This window comes from Gymnodraco acuticeps, unplaced genomic scaffold (genome assembly GCF_902827175.1).
Source record: "Gymnodraco acuticeps unplaced genomic scaffold, fGymAcu1.1, whole genome shotgun sequence".
Lineage (NCBI taxonomy): Eukaryota > Metazoa > Chordata > Actinopteri > Perciformes > Bathydraconidae > Gymnodraco > Gymnodraco acuticeps.
Window position 1 is genome coordinate 796,182 of NW_022990235.1, and position 20,363 is coordinate 816,544.

Below are 20,363 nucleotides of genomic sequence, written 5' to 3' on the forward strand. Positions count from 1 at the left end.
GGCAGATATGTAATATTTAATGCAGCCGAACCGTGTATTACAATGCCGTTATGTGATGACTTTTAAAGAGAAAATCAAGCACACTCGGAATAAAGTATTATTTTATTTTTTTTAAATGTTTTCGGTCTGTTTCCGGTATTTGTTAATGACGATGTGCTGTGAGATGTGAGACTGGAATTGCACAGGGGAAAATAACGTATCTTTAGATGCGGATTTTGTTAAACTAATATGTTTGCGCTGTGGATCAACACTATACATTGACGGGGAAGGGGGTAGCAATAAAGATAACACCATTAAACAGTTACACAACATAACAGAAATAATATCGATAGCAGCGTCCCTAGCAACCACCTTGGTAACAATGAAAACGTTGCGATTTCCTGAAGTAATCTTTGTAATAATTAGCAAACTAAAGATCATGTACATCCACTGCACACATAATCTGAAATAACAACTCATATTTCTCGCATCAAATGACATCAAAACGCATTTTAATGGCCAAACTAACTTTAAAATAGGCATTTTCCACTGAGAATAAAACGAAGTTCGGCCATGTTTTATTTTTCTGCAGGGAGAAATGTGAAGATCACGTGACATAGACGCCAGCCATTGGAATGAATGGTGAAAAAAACGGGTTTGTCAAACAGAGCACATGGTGTAGTCCCAAACGATAGCTGGGGATTCTGGGTAGTGTAGTGTCTTCTGCCATCCTTTACTCCGAAAAAATATTTGTTTCTCCGAATCGAAAGGGAAAAATACAAAAGCATTGCACACAATTTAAACCAATCAATGTTGTGTAATTAACAAGGATAATCTGGTGTTTTTTAGTCGATGAGTAGTGCAGATATCACTGTAAAATCAATCGACAGTAAGGGGAATACTTACTTCCGGGTGTACAATTCTCCGTTATCCAATGGGAATGGACGCTCACATTGCCTTTAAGGGCAGCCGACACAAACGAATGCCGTGCTTCCATGAGCGTCAAATCCCACCTCAAGTCAATGGGAAAAAGTGTTTCCAGGCCCAGCAACCTAAAGGAAGTGTAGTACCGCCGTTTGGCCACAACGAATATTCTCATCAGACTCCGGCGCACTTCCTGGGGGCTTGGCGCCAATGAGCAACTCTCATAGGAATTAATGAGGCCCCGCCTTCCACGCTGTATCCAGTTCTTATTATACATCAATGGGACGAACGCACTAACCACTCCGCCAACGCCACAGTCACCCCCGTCCTGCGGGCCGGATGAAAATGTCTGGCGGGCCGGATGTGGCCCGCGGGCCGCCAGTTGGTGGTCACTGGTTTAGGCTATGAAGGCTTGGTATGTCTTCAGTAATATTTTTTGAAGTGTGCTTCACAATATTTACCCATTTTGCTGCAGTTATATTTTTATTTCACGCAGTCTGCGTGATCTGCGTGTAGGGAGGGGCGGCCCTGCTTAGCATGGATGGTGAACCAACCCTATAAGTTTCAGAATTAGTTTTGACCTAAGTCTTAGGGAAAAAACATCCCACCACCATTGATTGATTGATTGAAAAGTTTATTAACAGCTTGTATATTGGGTACAGTACAGTACAGCTCAAAACATACAATTGTTAAGGGGATGCAGACCAGAGAAAGACTTTCGTCTTGTTTACATCAGGGTCCCCCATTTCCAATTCATCATGTCATTTAAGACATATAAGACATATTTGACATACAGATGGCTTATTTACAATTTACATACAGGTGTTTTTTTTACATACAGATTTAACCATAAGTTAACAGAGGCTGACTTTCAGGTTATCAAACACTCTCAGGCAGTACATTCAGACAATGAGATTCTCGTCAACAATCACATACAATGTGCTATTTCTTCAATCATGTTATTGACCTTACTATCCATGCATTGACCACTATCAGCTTTCTCCAGTCATTAATTAAGTAAATAGCGTCCTCTGTCGTTCAACATAGTGTCCTGCAGTTCGAATAAAAAAATGTGTGTCTGTCACTTTAAGGTGAGGCATGATGGGAACAACGTTCACAGCCAATCAAATCATTGTTGTCAACACGTTGTTATGGACTCCGGTTGTTTAAATCACAGAAGAGTTTTTTGCTCTTTGTTTCACTCTCAATGAGTTAGATAAACTTTATTTAACGTCGTATTATATTTAAAGAATGTCCTCCACAGACCGAGTGGACATTTTAAGAGAGCTTAACAAAGACTTGTTGAACCAGTTGAAGCAGCAGAGAGAGAAACTGGAGCGGCTGAGCGGCTGCAGGAGGCAGAGCCGCAAGAGGGAGAGAGAGGACGAGGCTGGGGAGAGGAGAGACCCCGAGGAAAGGAGAGATCCCGAGGAGACCCGGACCCTGACATGGGGAGGCCAGGGCTCTTCCCGGGCAGGCCTCGCCAAACCTACCGTGAGATTTTCCGGTAATGAAACCGTTTTGTTCTTTAAACGAGGTCAAATACCCGAGAGACGTCTGCAGGTATTAGCTAAGTAAGTGGGCTGGCAAACTTCAAATACTGGTGTTTCGTCTAAGATGTGCTATTTTCTATAATATTGTTTACTTTAGAGCAACGATACAACGGTAGATCCTTAGCTTGGAGTTAAAACGTAAACTATGCATATGTTTTGTCAAAAATGTATTTAAAAAAGACACTACAGGTAGCTAAACTTAAAAAAAACTACGAACTACTTCATAATTCGAGAACCACTAACTAGCTTTAATATATTGGAGATAGAGATCAGATCAAAAGTATGAAACTTTGGTTGTAGGGTCTAGAAACAGCTAGTAAGTAGTTTTTTGGTCAAACTAGGCCTTACTACTGATATGTTATGCTATTTCCTGTGCTATGACGTTTTTACTGTATTTTGGTTGCTTTACATTTCTTATCACTTTGCATTTCTCTGCAAAACTGTCATGTGCATGTGAGGAATAACAAACCCCAGAAATGATTGTATGTTCCCTGTGCTCCATCAGATACATGTGAGAGACGAATAGGCACCCAAAGCTCTGTTTCAACACCGTCTTGTACCTCCAAACACAAAAAAGAGACTGCTCAACATAGGGCTGTGCAATTAATCGCATTTTAATCGCGATTACGATTATGGTTTGCGACGATTATGAAAACAGCATAATTGACAAAATACGATTATTTTTGCTGGGTGCGCTTTCGCCCCTCCCTAAAAGCCCACTCGGCCACGTGGGAGTGACATGTGTTGTGAGTGTTCAGCGCGAGCGAAGATGTCAGATCAAGAGCAGCAACTCGTTAAAAAGAAGGGTACAACTATTTCCACTATTTGGAAGTACTTTGGCTTTCAGGAGTCCGACGTGGAGCAAAACAAAGTACAGTGCAGGATTTGTTACCAGGTTGTGTTGGCACCACACGCCAGAGGTGGGACCAAGTCATTGTTTTGCAAGTCCGAGTCAAGTCTCAAGTCTTTGCGCTCAAGTCCGAGTCAAGTCTCAAGTCATTGTCTTGCAAGTCCAAGTCAAGTCTCAAGTCAGGATGGGCAAGTTCAAGTCAAGTCCAAGTCCTAAACTTTGACAAAACGAGTCATAAACAAGTCATTATGTGTTTTTCACCAAATGTAATGACATCGATCAACAGAATAATACTTAATAATCAAATTGCTCTTTATTAGTCACATTAATAATTTAATAATCCATTTTCTCTCTGCTGGTAAAGTAATGTGTGTTTTTCTAATTTAAGAGGGATCAGTAAGGTAAGGCTACCATGACGGTTTGATTCAGAAGAAGTTTAATTTATAAGATCCCTGATGTTGAGGTAACCAGAATGTTTATTTCCACTGTGTACAACATGTTATAAGGAACCCACAATCTATCTTTATGCAAGGGATAATGTGCAGCGAGGCGGTCTCTATGGGGAAAAGAACACCTGAATCTACATCCCTCTGCAGGTGGTAATTTAAGTATATATTGATGCTAATACTTTTGTACTTTTACTTGTAACATTTTGAATGCAGGACTTTTTATTGTACAGGGTTCCTGCAGGTTTCGCCAACTCAAATTTAAGACTTTTTAACACCTTTTTAAGACCACTTTGAATAGAATTTAAGACCTATTTCACGGCAATAAAGTATGAAGGAAAATGTATATAAAGAAGAAATACGTCCCATAATCACTTACAAAGTAAATGTATTCATGTTCAACATAAGAACAATGACTGAACACAACAGCGTAACGGTACAGAACTGTGTTAGCGTGTTAGACAAAAAGTGTGTACGTGTGTGTGCTTAAGTGTGTGTGTGTGTGTGTGTGTGTGTGTGTGTGTGTGTGTGTGTGTTAGGGCTGTGCAATTAATCATATTTTAATCGCAATTACGATTTTGGCCTGCCACAATTACGAAAACAACATAATCGGAAAAAACGATTATTTTGCTTTGCTAGGTTGTGACAGTGCACCACAACATATTTGATCTAATGAATTTTTTAGTAATGTATCATTTATTTAATTAATTTTTGTATTGGTTTTTCAGTTGAATTATACGTTCAGGGTAATCAACAGTTCAAAAGATACTGTTCAAATTATTATCTGTTTTAAAGTTCAATAAATGGATGTTTTCAAAGTCAATGAATAATCATATTTAATAATCGTGATATTAATTATTGACCAACATAATCTTGATTATTGCCATAATCGAGCAGCCCTAGTGTGTGTGTGTGTGTGTGTGTGTGTGGGTGTGTGTGTGGTGTGTGTGTGTGTGTGTGTGTGTGTGTGGTGTGTGTGTGTGTGTGTGTGTGTGTGTTGTGTGTGTGTGTGTGTGTGTGTGTGTGTGTGTGTGTGTGTCTCTGAGAGAGAGTGACAAGAGCTATATTCAGACTGAGCTCTGCTGCCTTGGCTACACTATTTCATCGTTGCTGTTGTATGATTGGTGTTTAGCTACGGTATTTAGCGTCTACAGCACCTCCGCTTTTAGGGTTGACGTAGACCCAAACTTCGCCCGGAGGTCCCCCGGTGTTGTTGCGGGAGCTGCTGCACTAGCTAACACTCCACTAGCTAACGCTGCACTAGCTGCTGCTGCACTAGCTAACGCTGCACTAGCTAATGCTGCACTAGCGGCTGCTGCACTAGCTAACGCTCCACTAGCTAACGCTACATTAGCCAAACAAACACTAATTTATTTTGCAAAAGGTGCAGCGGGCTTCAAACACGTTCCCTCCACTGGTTTCAACCAAGCACTAAATTAGATGTTTTCCAACCAAATACGGTTGAACTTACACTTCCCCATATTTATTTGTAAGTAGATTCGAAGATAGGCTACATGAGCTGAAGCTTGGTTGCTAGGTTACTAGCTGGGTGTTCTCCAATAAGGGGCCGGGGGGAACAAAGTTAGTGATGACTGGTTCCATGTTGATTTAATTCAATACAAATTGTTGGGGGGAACTGAAAGGCTATTACCGTACTGGTTACTTTGCAGCCCGGACATTTCCCCCAAAACACATTTAGACGCTATCGCAACACAGAAGTACCTTTCAAATCCGATAATTTTTAAGACCTTCTGAATCATATTTAAGACCTTTTTAAGGCCTTAAATTCTGATTATCAAATTTAAGACTTTTTAAGACTTGTTAAGACCCCGCGGGAACCCTGATTGTAACTTTTTTAATTGTCTGAACTTCTCCCACCTCTGACAATAAATCCTGAGTGTTTACCCTGCTCTGAAGGTTATTTTCATTTTACAAATCCTGCACTCAGCTTTGCTTTCTCCAATATCATTGAAAAGCAGCCAGATGCTGCTTCTTTTTTCGGTTTTCGCTCATTTCTTGACTTTTTCCGACGCGCTTGCATTTAAATCCGGCTCCCCGTCTCCCAGTCGCTCTGCACATGCTGTGCCCCCACCCTTCTTTCACATAATGGTATGATCCTAGTGTGTCCTCGCATATGATTGGCCGCATGGTGGCCCAGCTAAATAAAGACCCGCCCCTGCCTGCAAGGATTCTCAGCAAGAGTAGGAGCGGCTGAAGATTCTGCTTTCCCCGACGGGAGTCTGCTCTTCTAACGGCAGCTCGCGATCGGCGTGTTGGAGACTACTGAATTAAAGTAGCAAGTCACCTCAAGTCAGAAGGCTCAAGTCCAAGTCAAGTCCCGAGTCATTGGTGTTCAAGTCCAAGTCGAGTCGCAAGTCTTTTGTGATGTTGTCAAGTCGAGTCTCAAGTCATAAAATGTGTGACTCGAGTCTGACTCGAGTCCAAGTCATGTGACTCGAGTCCACACCTCTGCCACACGCTAACACAACCAATCTCTTTAATCAGCTGAAATACAACCACAAAGTGCAATACGACCGGGCAGTAATACAACAAAAAGCAGATGCCCGCTCGACTTCATCCACCACATCATCACAGTCATCGATTCTGGACACATTGTACAGAGCAACGGCCTACGCGACGAGCTCGCAGAGACACAGAGATATTACAGGTGCCATTACATTTCACATCGCTAAAGATATGTGCCCAGTTAGCACTGTTAGCAACCAGGGCTTTAAGCAACTTGTCAACACGTTGGACAAGCGTTACGCGATGCCGTCTCGGTATTATTTCAGCAGGTCTGCGCTGCCTGCGCTATATGACAAATGCCGTGGGGAAGTTGAGAGAGATGTGGCTTCAGCTGACTACTTTGCTACCACAACAGACCTATGGTCTAGCCCAGGGGTGCCCAACCAGTCGATCGCGAGATGTGTCTAAAAATAGAACAACAATATTCTGTTTTATCGTTAATGTCCTGTAACATAATCTTCCTGTGCCAGAATAATGCACTTGGACGCATCAAAGCTTTGTGATTGGCCGGCGTCACCCCATGTGTCGGGGCGTGGCTGAGGGTCTTCAGTACAGGTGGCAATATTGTCACCTGCCTGCGCTCATCTCTGAAACGAGACCATGTAAACAGGCTGGTGTTTCTTGCGAAAAATCTTTAAGAGATGACATGAGCAGCCCTACCAGCATTTGCCATGGTGGCCTAAACATTTTTATTTGGTCTTAAATTGGAGTTCAGTTGTAGTTATTTCCTGTTACTTCTGGACCATGACGGTTGGCCAGCCTTCAACGTTTAACTGAGTGGAATATGTTGAATATGTTTTACCAAAATGTTGGCTATATGTTAAGGAGTTTTCAGTAGGTTGTGACAGTGCACTGCAACATGTTTGATTTCATTTATTTTGGTCTAATTTATTTTTATTTATCATATTAATAATATATGTTTAGTATGGTTTTGGAAGTGCGCTCCAACATATTTGTTGATCTTGTTTATTGGTAAAATATTATTTGTTTTAAAGTTCAATAAATGGTCAATGAATAATCGTCAAAATAATCGTGATATCAATTATTGACCCAAATAATCGTGATTATGATTTTTGCCATAATCGCACAGCCCTAGCTCAACATACAACATCATCAGACCTTTTCAAGGACAGCAACAACGTTCATCCTCTGGTCCACAGCAGGCTGCAGGATATGAGGCCAGCCATCACCAAGTCCTGTCTCGTAAATCACAGCAAAGAACAGGTCAGAAAAAAGAACCATGTGTAGCACCTTGATCATAGAATAAAATGTTAATTTGGAGTCAAACAATTGCTCTGTTTCCAAAAGTCCTTCTTGATTTTCCTATATTTTGCTCAGTACAAAAACACAATGACAAGCCTAACACTGTGCATGTTATGCTATGTGTTGGCTTTGTTTGAAACTATGCATTCAAATAGCAGATTTGCTGATAGTGAAACATGCTTGTCACCAATACTTTGCATCACATGTTTGTTTTTTAAAAAGGGGGATATTCAGAGTCGTGTCACATTTCAGTCTGATGAATATGAACAGATATCTGCCTCAGACAGGCATCATTTGCAGCCTTTGCTGGGATATGACTGGATAGCAGGTATGCCTTATTGATCCTCCTGTTCATTTCTGATACACACAGTCATTAAAAAGAGCCCTAACAGGTGATGTTTGTTCCCTCCAAGGAGTCCTGGATGCTGAGGACTCCTTGATAGAGCGTTCTGACGAGTTCTTCAATGACCTACGCACATTTCGATCACTAAATAAAGACGACTGTGTCCACAGCCCACAAGCAGAGTGAGTGCTTCACCCTTGATTGCACTTACTGGTGATGTTGTTGTTGTTAGGTCTGCCTGTGATTGATGATGCCATCATTAAGTTACTATTAATTTGATCTTCTCATAGATTTCCTGAGGAGTACCAATCGGTCTTGCCACCGCTAACCAACAAACACGGTCCAGAGGCCAGCACTGACACTCATCAATGTAAGAGGGTTATTTATTTGAGTAGCCTAGTCCCATTTTTATTTTCATGATGGCAGAAGCAATTCTCATGTACGCCTGCTTTCCTTTTTTCAGGTACGTTCTCTTACAGAATTAACAGCAGACTGTTCCCCGTCCCACTTCACTCTAAGGAGAGCTGCCCTGTGTGCAAAGAGCTCAAATCCTCAAATCCTCACACTACTGCTGATCCAGCTCTCATCAGGTAATGATCATGTTCACCTTTACTGCCAGCTATGACAACTTAGAAACAACAAAGCACTTTGCACAAGACGACAGGATAATGGTACCTGGAGTGGAAGTGTGTTAAAGTGTGTTCTTTTAAACACTTAAAAGCAGAATAAAAGGCAAGGTGTATGGTCAGGCATCCTCAGGTATCCCAGGAGTCACCCGTTCCCTTAGTATTATCAACCATTGTTTAACTATTAAAAAGTGAAAATAAATGTAATAATAATAATTGCTAGTCTGTCTTTTTGAGGGTCCATCATTTGAGAATGTTGAAAACTCCTGCAGGAACAGGTTGACTAGGACTTTCAAATCCATGCAATGCCCACACATAAAAGCATTACCTGGACCATTTGCCACATGTCACATTACATTACATTGCATTTAGCTGACGCTTTTATCCAAAGCGACTTACAATAAGTACGTTCGACCAACAAGATACAGACTTGAAGAAAACAGAATCATATAAGTACATCAGGTTTCATAGAGCTAAAACATTTCAAGTGCTACTCAACTGGCTTTAGATAAGCCAGTCCTTTATTAGTATATAAGTGCTTTGTTAATAGTTCTATCGCTCGAAGTGGAGTCGAAAGAGATGAGTTTTCAGTCTGCGCCGGAAGGTGTGTAAGCTATCTGCTGTCCTGATGTCAATGGGGAGCTCATTCTACCATTTTGGAGCCAGGATAGCAAACCCACGTGTTTTTGCTGATGGGAACTTGGGTCCCCCTCGCAGTGCGGGCGCAGCGAGCTGTTTGGCTGATGCAGAGCAGAGTGCACATGCTGGGGTGTACGGTTTAACCATGTCCTGGATGTAGGAAGGGCCAGATCCATTCACAGCATGGTACGCAAGTACCAGTGTCTTGAAGTGGATTCTAGCAGTTACCGGAAGCCAGTGAAGGGAGCGAAGGAGCGGTGTGGTGTGGGATAATTTAGGAATGTTGAAGACCAAACGAGCCGCTGCATTCTGGATGAGCTGCAGAGGTCGGATGGCACATGCAGGTAGACCAGCCAGGAGGGAGTTGCAGTAGTCTAGGCGTGAGATGACAAGAGTCTGGACCAGAACCTGCGTCGCTTTCTGGGTCAGCTGGGGACGTATCTTCCTGATGTTGTAAAGCGTGTATCTGCAGCAACGGGTTGTAGCAGCGATGTTTGCAGTGAAGGACAGTTTGTTATCTAGGGTCACACCCAGATTCCTTGCAGTCTGAGTCGGGGGAAACAACAGAGGGGCCGATGTTGATAGTCAGGTCAAGAGTGGGACAATCTTTTCCCGAAAGGAAAAGCAGTTCAGTCTTGTCAAGGTTGAGCTTGAGGTGGTGAGCAGACATGTCACCCCCTGTGTCTCACCATTTCATATCTATCACTGTAATAAAGGCACTGGTTGCCCCGAGAAATAATCCAAAAACTGTATTGTTTGTTGTATTTTAAATAGATAATGCTTATAATCAACAATACCATTTTGTGAAGTTTAAATTCAACTTGCACCATGTTTTATGAATGTTGCAGCGGTTCTATTGCCTCATGTGTTTTATCTTTTGTTTTATTTTTAAGGGTCAGCATCCCTCGCTCCACCCTCTTGCCTCCTTACAAATACAACGCTTATCGCCGGTGCAGTTTTGACCCCTCTGATAGTGTTGGGTTACCTTCGGTGAGTAAGAGACCCCATTGTAGGATAATTGATGACTTTTAATACGTGCCATTCCCCCTCTGAGATCTTTACATGCCAATCTATATTATTATTCTGTTTAGTTTGACATAAATTAAACTTAAGTTTTATCAGTGCACTAAAGTATTTTTATCTTCATGTATTACCCTGGTCCTGTCCAGCACTGTCTCTCAGGCTGGTCCAACAGAGCTCAGAGCACGCTGCCCCCCCCCCAGCAGCCTCGATCTGCGGAGCAGTCTCGTTACGTCAGAGAACAAGGAACTCGAGGTGAGACGCCACAGGCTTTGTGTTTCGACCTAAAATAATCCGGACCTTTTTTAAATCAGACATATTAATATTCTCATATGGTGCTTTTCATACTTTTCAGGATCTCTCTTCACACAAAGTGTCCGAAAACCAGGCCTCCGATGTGTCTCGCTTGGCTCGTCACAACTTCCAACACTTCTCCTCCAAAAGAAAACTAGGAAGCACATTTTACCCTTTGCACTGACAGACAATCAAAGGCTATTTTGAAGTGATTATAAAAGTTCCTGTTAGCCATTTGTCCCCACCCAAAACTATTTCCTTTTTGATGCTCATGTATTATCATTCAATATGAAACAAACAAACAGTGATTTAAAAGGGAATGAAACAACAGTAGTAAGTGCTTTCTCTTTTAAATAGATTCATTTAAAACATGTTTTTCAAATATGTCAGGTGCTGAAATGTAATGTAATGAGTTAGAGATGGAAATTCCATGTCATGTGACTAATTACAAGCCAGTTTACCAGTAAATGGAAATGCGTTTATATAGCTCTACTTTTACAATAATAGGCCAACATTCACACACACTCACACCAATGGCTATGTCTTTAAAAGCCATCTGGGGTTTAGTGTAGTTCCCAGAGACACTTTAACATGCTGACTGGCTGAGTCGGTGATCAAACCGCTGATCTTCCAAGTTGGGACAGATTTGGACTCTACATGTGAGTGTCAGCAGTTTTGTGAAGGTGAAGCAACAGCTCATAATGTTACCCCACAGTGCAGACTGTTTAGAATTGCACATGGTACATTTCAGAACAAGTCATTGTGATTCCTCTCTGTTGCCCTTTCCAGCTGTTTGCTTTGGCTCCCAGGTTCACACATACTTCTGTTTCTAACTTCCTTTGACACTTCCTGACTGTCGGACAGAAGCATGATTTACAGGAAACTCCACCAACCTATACCTAAAGTCTGTAGCAATCTCACTTACGACACGTCAGATTTTCCAATGTGTGTCTTGCAGTCTTACATATTTGAAGAATTAAGTATATCAACATGTGTTTGGACACGTTCGATTAAATCAACAAAATAAACGTCCAAGTAAAGGAAACATCAATGTGTTGTTATTCTTGGTGTGAGTCACTTCAACAGGAACATATCTATGCATTTCTTTTAGTTCCTGTTGAGCGAGGAACCTGCTTCTCTTTGAAGTTATAGCACAAACAGCTTGTTCAAAGCAAAGTGTCTGCCGTGTGCTCGTCATCTCGTCATTATCTCACATCTGGGAAGCTTTGTGTGAAATGAGACTTAGTGATTGATTTTTTTTTATACCACAAGCAGTGGTGAAAGGAAATGCTGCTTCTGAAGTTTGTATCATTGTTCTTGTATCATATCTTCAAATCCTTATATGCATTTTTTATGCTTTGCCCATTTTTATTGGACTGAAAGATCTTAATAAAAGATCTTAGATGTAAGATCAATAAACTTTCATCAAACACTAGAGACTTAGAAGTGTTCAGAACCTCAGTGATATTTGAAAGGTACCAGCTGATTGGTTTTAATCAAAGGGAGTTAACCAGGGGATTATCATCATTTAAAAAACTTGAGTGCAGCTAATAACGTGAATTGTTTAGCTCTCTTTGTAATTCAATACCTTTCTTTAACCCTCAGACAGCCGTATGTTCCCTTTTGACACATAAGTTAACAGGATATGAAACTTGCTCACTTGAGACCAAATGACATCATGCCTGCTCTATATTCTCAGTTCAGTAAACATATCATCAGACCAAAAAACCCTGAATATTGATTTAAGAATGTGACTTCAGCAAGAGAGAATAAAGCCAGGCAGTATTTTCATACCTTATTTTAAGAGGTAGCATGTCTGCCATCTAATATGTTAATACTATGATTTAATTTGGCAAACCTAAAACCAAAAGATTTCACTTCTGCTGTTGTGAGTGAACTGTGTATTTATGATTATTTAAAAAAACACACATCAGAATTACATTAGAACATGCTCTTGGTGTATATGAGTACCAGAGAAATGTGGTTTGTGGAATGTCAACATCTCACACAGGATCAGGGCATAGGGGCGTGAATCTGGCAGACATGCAGTTCTGTGGCTGGGTTATAAGAAGACATGTTTTGACTACATTACTCAGTAGTGCCTGGAGTGCAATGAAAGAAACCTTTATTCCCACATGTGCACAGGGAGCTCAATGTGTAAAGTTGGTGATGTATTGTTTGCTTTAGAGCCTCTGGTTAAAGTGATTTCTGAAATCACTTATGTGGAACACAAATACATGTATTGTGTTATTTTTAACCACAATATTCTGCCACAGCATTGAAACAGCAGCGCGGGTTCTTAACCATACTTGGAAATGATTAATATCCTGATTCGTATTCTGCCTAAAACCTTTGCTTTTACAGTTGATGCAGCACACCAGCACACACAACTATGTGTATAAATAACAATGAAAATCCAAGTGGGTCCACTTCCTGTTTGGGTAGTTGACAGTGAGTTCTGCTAATTTGCCACTGATAGAAGCAGATTAATCACTGAGGGAGCAGCATAGAAAGTTTCCTAGTTTTCATGTTTGAATTGTTTTGCAACCTTTATGCTATTCAATTTCATTAATGAATGGTGAAATTAGATAATAACTTGGCATATAGGGGGGGTCAGTATTTATAATTCCAGCAGTGAGACCTTAATATTGTTCTTGGATTGAAAGGATTTCTGGTATTGCAAACAATTCACCAACAGTTGGATCTCTAAAGATAGGACCCTATACAGAGCTGATCTCCATTTAACTTATTAATTAATTAATGATGTGACCACTATATCATGTTAACTCTAATGCAAACAGATTTGGTTTAAAAAAAGAAACAAAGTTATTTCATGCAGTGTTTTAAAATGCTATGTTATGTACATTTCAAAGAGTGTACAGCCATTGCATTGCTCCCCTAATCAGCTGCAGATGAAATAATTAATTATGAATTGTGTTTTTATCCTGTATATAGACACTTAATATCAGCTGGGAGCACAGCATGAGTGTTTAACCCCATCTCAACTTAATCTCAGTGCATTTCAGAGCCTGCCTGCTTGTTTCCTTCCTCCAAACACTCGAGTCAGTTCAAGGAAATGGCTCCTCATAGCACTGCTAGCCCGCCTTTATAAAATGATAAGTACACGCTGGTGACTTTGTCCTCTACAGTTTACAACCTGCTTTAGAGAGGCAATGAAGGAAATACTTGTACTGCTGGTTCTCCTGAGTGGCTTCACTACCAAGGTAGGCTTTGTGTCTGTGTGTGAATCTGTCATGCATGTTTGCTGTGTATAACAAGGACTCTGGACATTCGGATTTTTCTGATGTCCGACTAACTTCAAACATAATGTGAATTGTTGAATATAGTTGAACTTCCTTAATTAGCTCAAAGTAGTGAGAAACTTAACAGGGAAAATCAGCATTTAAATAAGGTGTAATATGTTCTCTTATATTACTCTGAAATGTTAATTTATACATTTTACGTCTTAAATATGTTTTTAGTTCAGCTAACTGTGTCACCTGTCCGGGAGCCAATTAAGTGGAATTTATTATTTCTTTGAAACGTTTTTTTGCTGTATCAATGTCAGCTTTGCACTGTATGACGCAATGTTGTATTACAGCAGTCTGTAATCTGACTTTGATGTGTTGAACCTGTCTGAATATTTGGTTTAGAGTGCATGGTCATGATGATGATGCCTTTTCATTATCACGTTATGACATTAAGCAACATCCATTCTACTAGTTTACAGTATCATTTCGGTCTCTGTTGATGAGGATAAGTAAGTGTGGGCATGCAGCCACGGGAAAAAGGAAAAAAACAATTTTGTGATAAGCCGAGGTAATTAATAGCGCAGAGCTCCATGTGTTTATCATCACATCCGTTGCTACCTGCGGTCACACGACAGAAGAATGTGCTTCAGAAACAAGGGTTTCTACTGTAACCCACCTCCTGTTTCCTGTAATCCGAGAAACACACTGCTTCTGTCAGCATATTCTCTCTTCTGCTTATCAGTGAAGGGTACTGTGGTGAAAGCCTTTCTACTCTCGTGCACAGGACAGGTGTATCAGCAACTTTGCTCTGTGTCATGCATATCAATACACATCACATGCACATCATTACTGCGGTTTCAGCAGCATGTGTTCATGATATTTAGTATGTGTGGTAGGGGGAGGTTGTTCCTGCTTTACTGCAAGGGTGCATGTGTGCAGTGTCCGGAGCCTGAACATTTTTAGAAGGCTCTTTACAGAGGAAGACCATAGCGGTGAAATGCACCTCTTTCAAATTCAGAACAATGACTGCCTGTTTGAAGTCTGCAGCTCAGGCCAGCAGCATTACTAGAAAGGAAGATGTGGGCGCTGGTGTGGGTAGTTTGGCACTAATTTAAGCTTTTATTTATATTAAAATATAACCAGTCATGGGCCAATGTGTTTATTTTCTCTTTCACCTAATGACTATGCTACTTTCCAGGAAATATGTCTGTCTGGAACAAAAGTGGCTTCTCATAATTTCTAAATGACTAGTTAACTTAAAAGCCCCCCAGCAGCCTTAATGCAGCTCCTTTTAAACAGAGCATTTAAACAATATACACTCTTTGTCTCAAATGCACAAGATGATTGCATTCAATTATCGTCTCTATTTCCCATAGGTCTGCTCTCAGCCCTATCACGCAGACACAGATGGAAACTGTCTCAACTCAGAAACAGAGTATATGTTAGAAGGAACTGACCTGTGCTGCCAGAAATGCCCCCCAGGTAAGTGCTGTCCTGCAAACACAGCAACGATCGCAATTTCTGAAGATTTTAAATGTACTTATGGACTCAATGTTAAGTTACATTCTGTACTGAAAGACAAAGCTGTCTCTGTACAAAATGAAAGGGATTTGATGACAGATGTTAGCCAGCTTGGCCACAACACCTATTTATTGTTCCTGTGACATTTATCCATTTCCTTGTTTCATCTCAAATGTAGTTTATCATAGAGGACAATTATTTGTTAAAGTTGGATGTTCTTTTTCAAAAAATGCAATACATTGTTACTCAGTTACTCCAAATCAATGTAGAATTGTATTACTGTATTACACTGGACAAGTAGCAAACACTTATTTGTATTCATTTGTGATTTAAAGTGTTTTTGAAAAGAGGTGTGTCTCATCCAGTGAATGAATACAATGCTCCATTGATTTAGACTCATTGGGTCACATGACAAGGAATCTATTGAAAATATATTTCACTTTCAAAAAAGAAACAGCTGAATTTACATAAATGAATCAAGACTTTTGTCCGTTTTTTTGAAAATTCCAGTTTAAATGCGAAGTTTCGGATTGTCAAAATAACCTACTATCAGCCATTGCGGCAATGTTGCAATTCAGGAACGTAGAAATATAATCAAAAGTATACATATTAATAAACGCATGTTGTCAGTGTGCATTTTCCTTTGAGATGTTATCGTTATATCTGTCCTCCCTGTACCTTCCCAATCTTCTTGTAAAGATTGGAGTCTGGAAACTGTGTATGTGCTCACACAGTAATTTCATCTCATGTGCCTGCTGACCTCATCTCTCCCACTCAGTGTGGAGTTAATTGTTTTGCATCCCACATCTCTACCATGCAGTGAATGTGGGTAGCAGCAAGTGTTAATTTGTATTTATTTTAGCTGTAAAATGTGTGTACTAAATTGCAAAGTCTCCATCTCTTACTGAACTCAAAATGAGCACATCTTCAACACTATACATTACAAATATGGGTACCACTTTACAATAAGACTACCCTTATAAAGGATTCATAAAGGGTTTATAATTAGGTTATTAATTAGGTTGTAAACACTTTATTAATCATTAAGAACCATTTATAAACCAGTTCTAACATAGTTTTCATACATCAACACAGGCCCACTATTTGGCAAGATGCCTAAGCCTTATATTGGCACTAGCTTACTCCGTCTTCTTCATCAGCCAGCATCCTTGGTATCTGTTGTTCACTGAGTTGATTCCCCCCCTTCCATCTTGATGTTTCTTGGCATCTCTTTATGACCATTTATTTACGAGTTACTAACATTTATAGTTGCCAAAAGGGAGCCTTATTGTAAAGTGTAAAACACATTCCCATTTTTTAATGGTACTACCATTTCTAATAAGGCTTAGGAGTACAGATACGTGTGGGCTCACTATTTGGCAAGCAAACGGTCACAGTTGCCCTGTTTATCTCATGTCTTATAAAAGCTTATTCATGATTTATAAAGTGTTCACAACCTAATTAATTAATTAATTACAAACTATTCGTAAACCCTTTATAAGGGTAGTCTTATTGTCAAGCGGTACCAACATATGTAAGTATAGAAATAGTAAAAACCTTCAGAGACATAAAATACATGTTAACCAGTATTTGGTGCTTTTCAAACAGGTATCAACATTTTATTTGTAACTATGAAGAGCAACACTGTTTTAGGCATAAAGATGGGATGATATCTTTTAACCAAGAAAATCAAGAAAGTGTGGTACTATGATATACACCGAATTGCGTGAGACAAATGTGAAATGTATCTTTTAAAACTTTATATTATTGTCTGTTAATGGTCATTTTGAATTTACAATGCCCATTTGCTGTTATAAAATGCCTTGACATGTGTATTATTGTGGATTCATTCGTGTACATATTCTCACAGGACAGAAAAGGAAACAAAAATGCTCAGAAACGAATAAAACTGTGTGTGAAGAATGTCCAACGCGCCAGTACATGGAGAACTGGAACTACGCTCCAAACTGTGCCACCTGTCTCAAATGTAAAATAGGTGAGTATAGCTGAGCTGAACATCTCTGAATATAACATTTTGGAGGAAATAATTCATTGTTGTTATTTTTAACAACTATCACTATATTTGTCTACATTTAACAAGGCAAAGGTCTGCAAGAGGCCCAAAGCTGCTCCTCTTCCTCAAGGTCCAGGTGTGTGTGTCAGCCTGGAAAGTATTGCATCATGGGATTTGATGGCAAACACTGCACAGCATGTCACAATTACAAGACATGCGGAGCTGGCTGGGGAATGCTTAGTCCAGGTACAGCAACTAGTATTTTTCAATCGTCACTGTTTGTGTGTTTTACCTTACATGTAATTCCTAAATATTCTGGTTTCAATTTAGACATACATTTCAAAATCCAATTTGTGTGAGATCTGATAATCAATATTGCATGTATCAAGAATAGAGTTAAAGTTTATAGAGTAAGGACTCAAGTATAAATGTCAAGACATCTCCAATTGACTTTCAATGTTTTTTATGTATACTGTAATAAATATATCATAAAAGTTGTTACATACACGTCTCAAAGGTCTTAATCAACCACATTTACTGTCAAACTTGATTTTCAATGTAATCCAATTGATAACATTGATAACACAGACAGGGTGTATCATAGCGTTAAAATGTCATGTGATGCCTGAAAGTGAAATGTTGGTGTTTTGGGTGTTTCTCTCAGGGACAGGAGACTCCAATGTGAGGTGTGAACGGTGCCCCAATGGGACCTTCTCTGACACAGTTTCATCTGTTGACCACTGTCAGCCTCACACAAAGTGAGTGAAGAATAATCACGTTTATACTCAGCTGTTTGGAGCTCAGATCTTTGACCTCTCTCTCTGTTTCTCTGCAGCTGCTATGGGAGGGTTGTTGTCAAAAAAGGCGATGCGACCTCAGACACGATGTGTGAGCCCCCAAATGCAAACACGCAGTCACAAACCTCAACGAAAAATCCCCCCACTGAGATGTTGTTCACAACTGCAACTGAAGTGATGAGTACATTATTAGTGACCTCTGAAACTACACGTGGACCGCCAGACTCCACACTGTCCTTAAGCCCATCTGCTTCAGGGGACGTATTCAACTATTCCACAAACCCCCCCCCAACAAGCTCAGCACCTGACAGTACACTGGGTATGGCAACTAACTGATTTAATGTTTCAAATGAAGTCATGCTGAGAAAATTGTGAGGTCTAATCATTGGTTTATCACTCCCCCTTCTGCCCATGTGTCGTTTGTGTGTTAGACTCTATGGTACCTGCGGTCCTCGCCGGTGTTATTGGATTACTTGTTTTCATCGCTATCATTCTTCTGTTTCTTTGCAAGCCACGCTGGAAGAAAGGTAATTGCATCCTGATTTTCTTTTAAAGGGCACATATTATGCTAATTTCTAGGTTCATAATTCAATTTGAGAAGATGTTCACATTCTTTATTGTTCAAAAACACATTGTTTACCTTATGTTATCTTTATGAATATACCTACATGCAAATATTTGTGCACAAGCACTGAAAATCTAGTTTCTCATAATATTTCCCCTTCAATCATGTACCCGTTTTATGGAAAAGCTATGATTGTATACATCAGGGCTATTCAATTAGTTTGGAATGGGGGCCGGTTGATGAAAAATGATCCAAAGCAAGGGGCCGGGAAAAAGATGGCTTGAAATATGAGCAATCGTATTAAGAGCTTCAGATACAGTAAATACTACAACAGCATAGTGGAGTGCATATATTGTGTTTAATTCAATCAAACAACATAGCCCCAAGGCCTTTATAGATCTATATGGCATGTTCAAAACGCAGTAAGCCCACATGTGAAGCTAATTTAACCATAAACATCATTTCATTTGATGTAATTTAGGTGAAATTATCTAATCATTCACACAGAGATGAAATAAATGACAGTTTGTCAATACAGTAGCTAGTAGGTGGGTTCGAAACCCGAGCCCGCCGAAGTTCTGAGGCATTGTCTTCCCCCCTATCTCTCAATGTAACACCCTCTCTGGAATAAAGGCACTCTGGCACAAAACAAATATTTAAAAAAAATAAAAATAAAAAGTAGATTACTTTTTAACATTATACTCAAAGGGCCAGTAAATATCACCCCGGGGCCGGATTTGGCCCGCGGGCCGCCAATTGAATAGCCCTGGTACACATGTTACATTTATCTTCAACTTGAAATTCAGGACGATAATGATCCTTATTTGTCATCAACTTTATCAGGAGCTGTTGGTCTCACATTTTCACTATCTGACTCTTTGCTTACTCAGTTTTTAACCCAGATGCTGCAAGATTTCCTCCTGGAGTGGATGCAAATGGAAATTGTGAAAGTGGGGATAAAGTGAGTCTTTCTCTCTTTATGTTTCAGTGAATACCTGTTAAACAGAACACTGAGAATTAACCTTTTCATTCCTTTCTATTGCAGATCAATAAGGGTTATTTAAGGGAAACCCAGCCTTTAATGACTTTAATATCCGACATGGAGTCCGTCAGGCCCCAGGCCAGCGTCCCCCCACAGTCCTCCTCTCAGCCCACCAGCCCTCAGGTCATCAGCCCTCTAACAACCATTCCCATTGTCAACATCACTGTAAACATAGGACATGGGTCTTGTGGGACACCGAATGGCACGCATATAGAGTCTCAACTCCAGTTTAGAGATGAAGAGGAGTTGTTAAGCATCCCGCAACAAGAAGCCGGAAAAGAATCACTGATGTCAGTGCAGGAGGATGAAAGTTACACACATGAAGAGTCACCGGCATGAGAGACTGATACATCCTTATTTTTCTTTCTGTCATGTTGCAACATTGAAAACAATCTGATTGGTTAAGAGATGCACTTTAGTCACAAGTCTTTATGAAGACAACAAGAGAAGCTTGGTTTCCATCTCAAAGTAATCAATTGTCGATATGTTTATATGTATATACAGTAAATACAAATGTAAATATAGTCTTGACTTCAGTGGTGTATGTGCAATAAGTTATACAATAAAAAGGCAGCCGAGAAGCTGTCAGTTTTATATTATGATTGATTGTATTACATTACTTCTAATGCATCGCTTTGTACTAAGATGTCATGTTGAAACTGGTCCCTTTTTGGGTCATTTGTTTTCTAATAATGCATTACGTATTTTAT

At 40.0% G+C, this 20,363-nt stretch overlaps 2 protein-coding genes across 2 annotated transcripts; both read left to right on the forward strand.

Moving 5' to 3' along the window:
* Positions 1-2,013: 2,013 nt before the first annotated feature.
* On the forward strand, positions 2,014-11,519 carry miip (migration and invasion inhibitory protein). The gene is given in 10 exon segments (XM_034219377.1): positions 2,014-2,410; positions 7,369-7,502; positions 7,764-7,869; positions 7,955-8,066; positions 8,175-8,254; positions 8,348-8,474; positions 10,043-10,139; positions 10,319-10,360; positions 10,362-10,424; positions 10,525-11,519. Coding segments are annotated over 10 exon segments (1,140 nt in total). The 5' UTR covers positions 2,014-2,154; the 3' UTR covers positions 10,648-11,519.
* An 896-nt stretch (positions 11,520-12,415) lies between these two features.
* tnfrsf1b (tumor necrosis factor receptor superfamily, member 1B) lies at positions 12,416-20,255 on the forward strand. Its single transcript, XM_034219378.1, has 9 exons — positions 12,416-13,687; positions 15,091-15,196; positions 17,106-17,231; positions 17,337-17,495; positions 17,914-18,007; positions 18,085-18,365; positions 18,478-18,573; positions 19,502-19,572; positions 19,657-20,255. Exons 1-9 carry the CDS (start codon positions 13,637-13,639, stop codon positions 19,990-19,992), a joined length of 1,320 nt encoding a protein of 439 aa, XP_034075269.1. The 5' UTR covers positions 12,416-13,636; the 3' UTR covers positions 19,993-20,255.
* Positions 20,256-20,363: the final 108 nt, after the last annotated feature.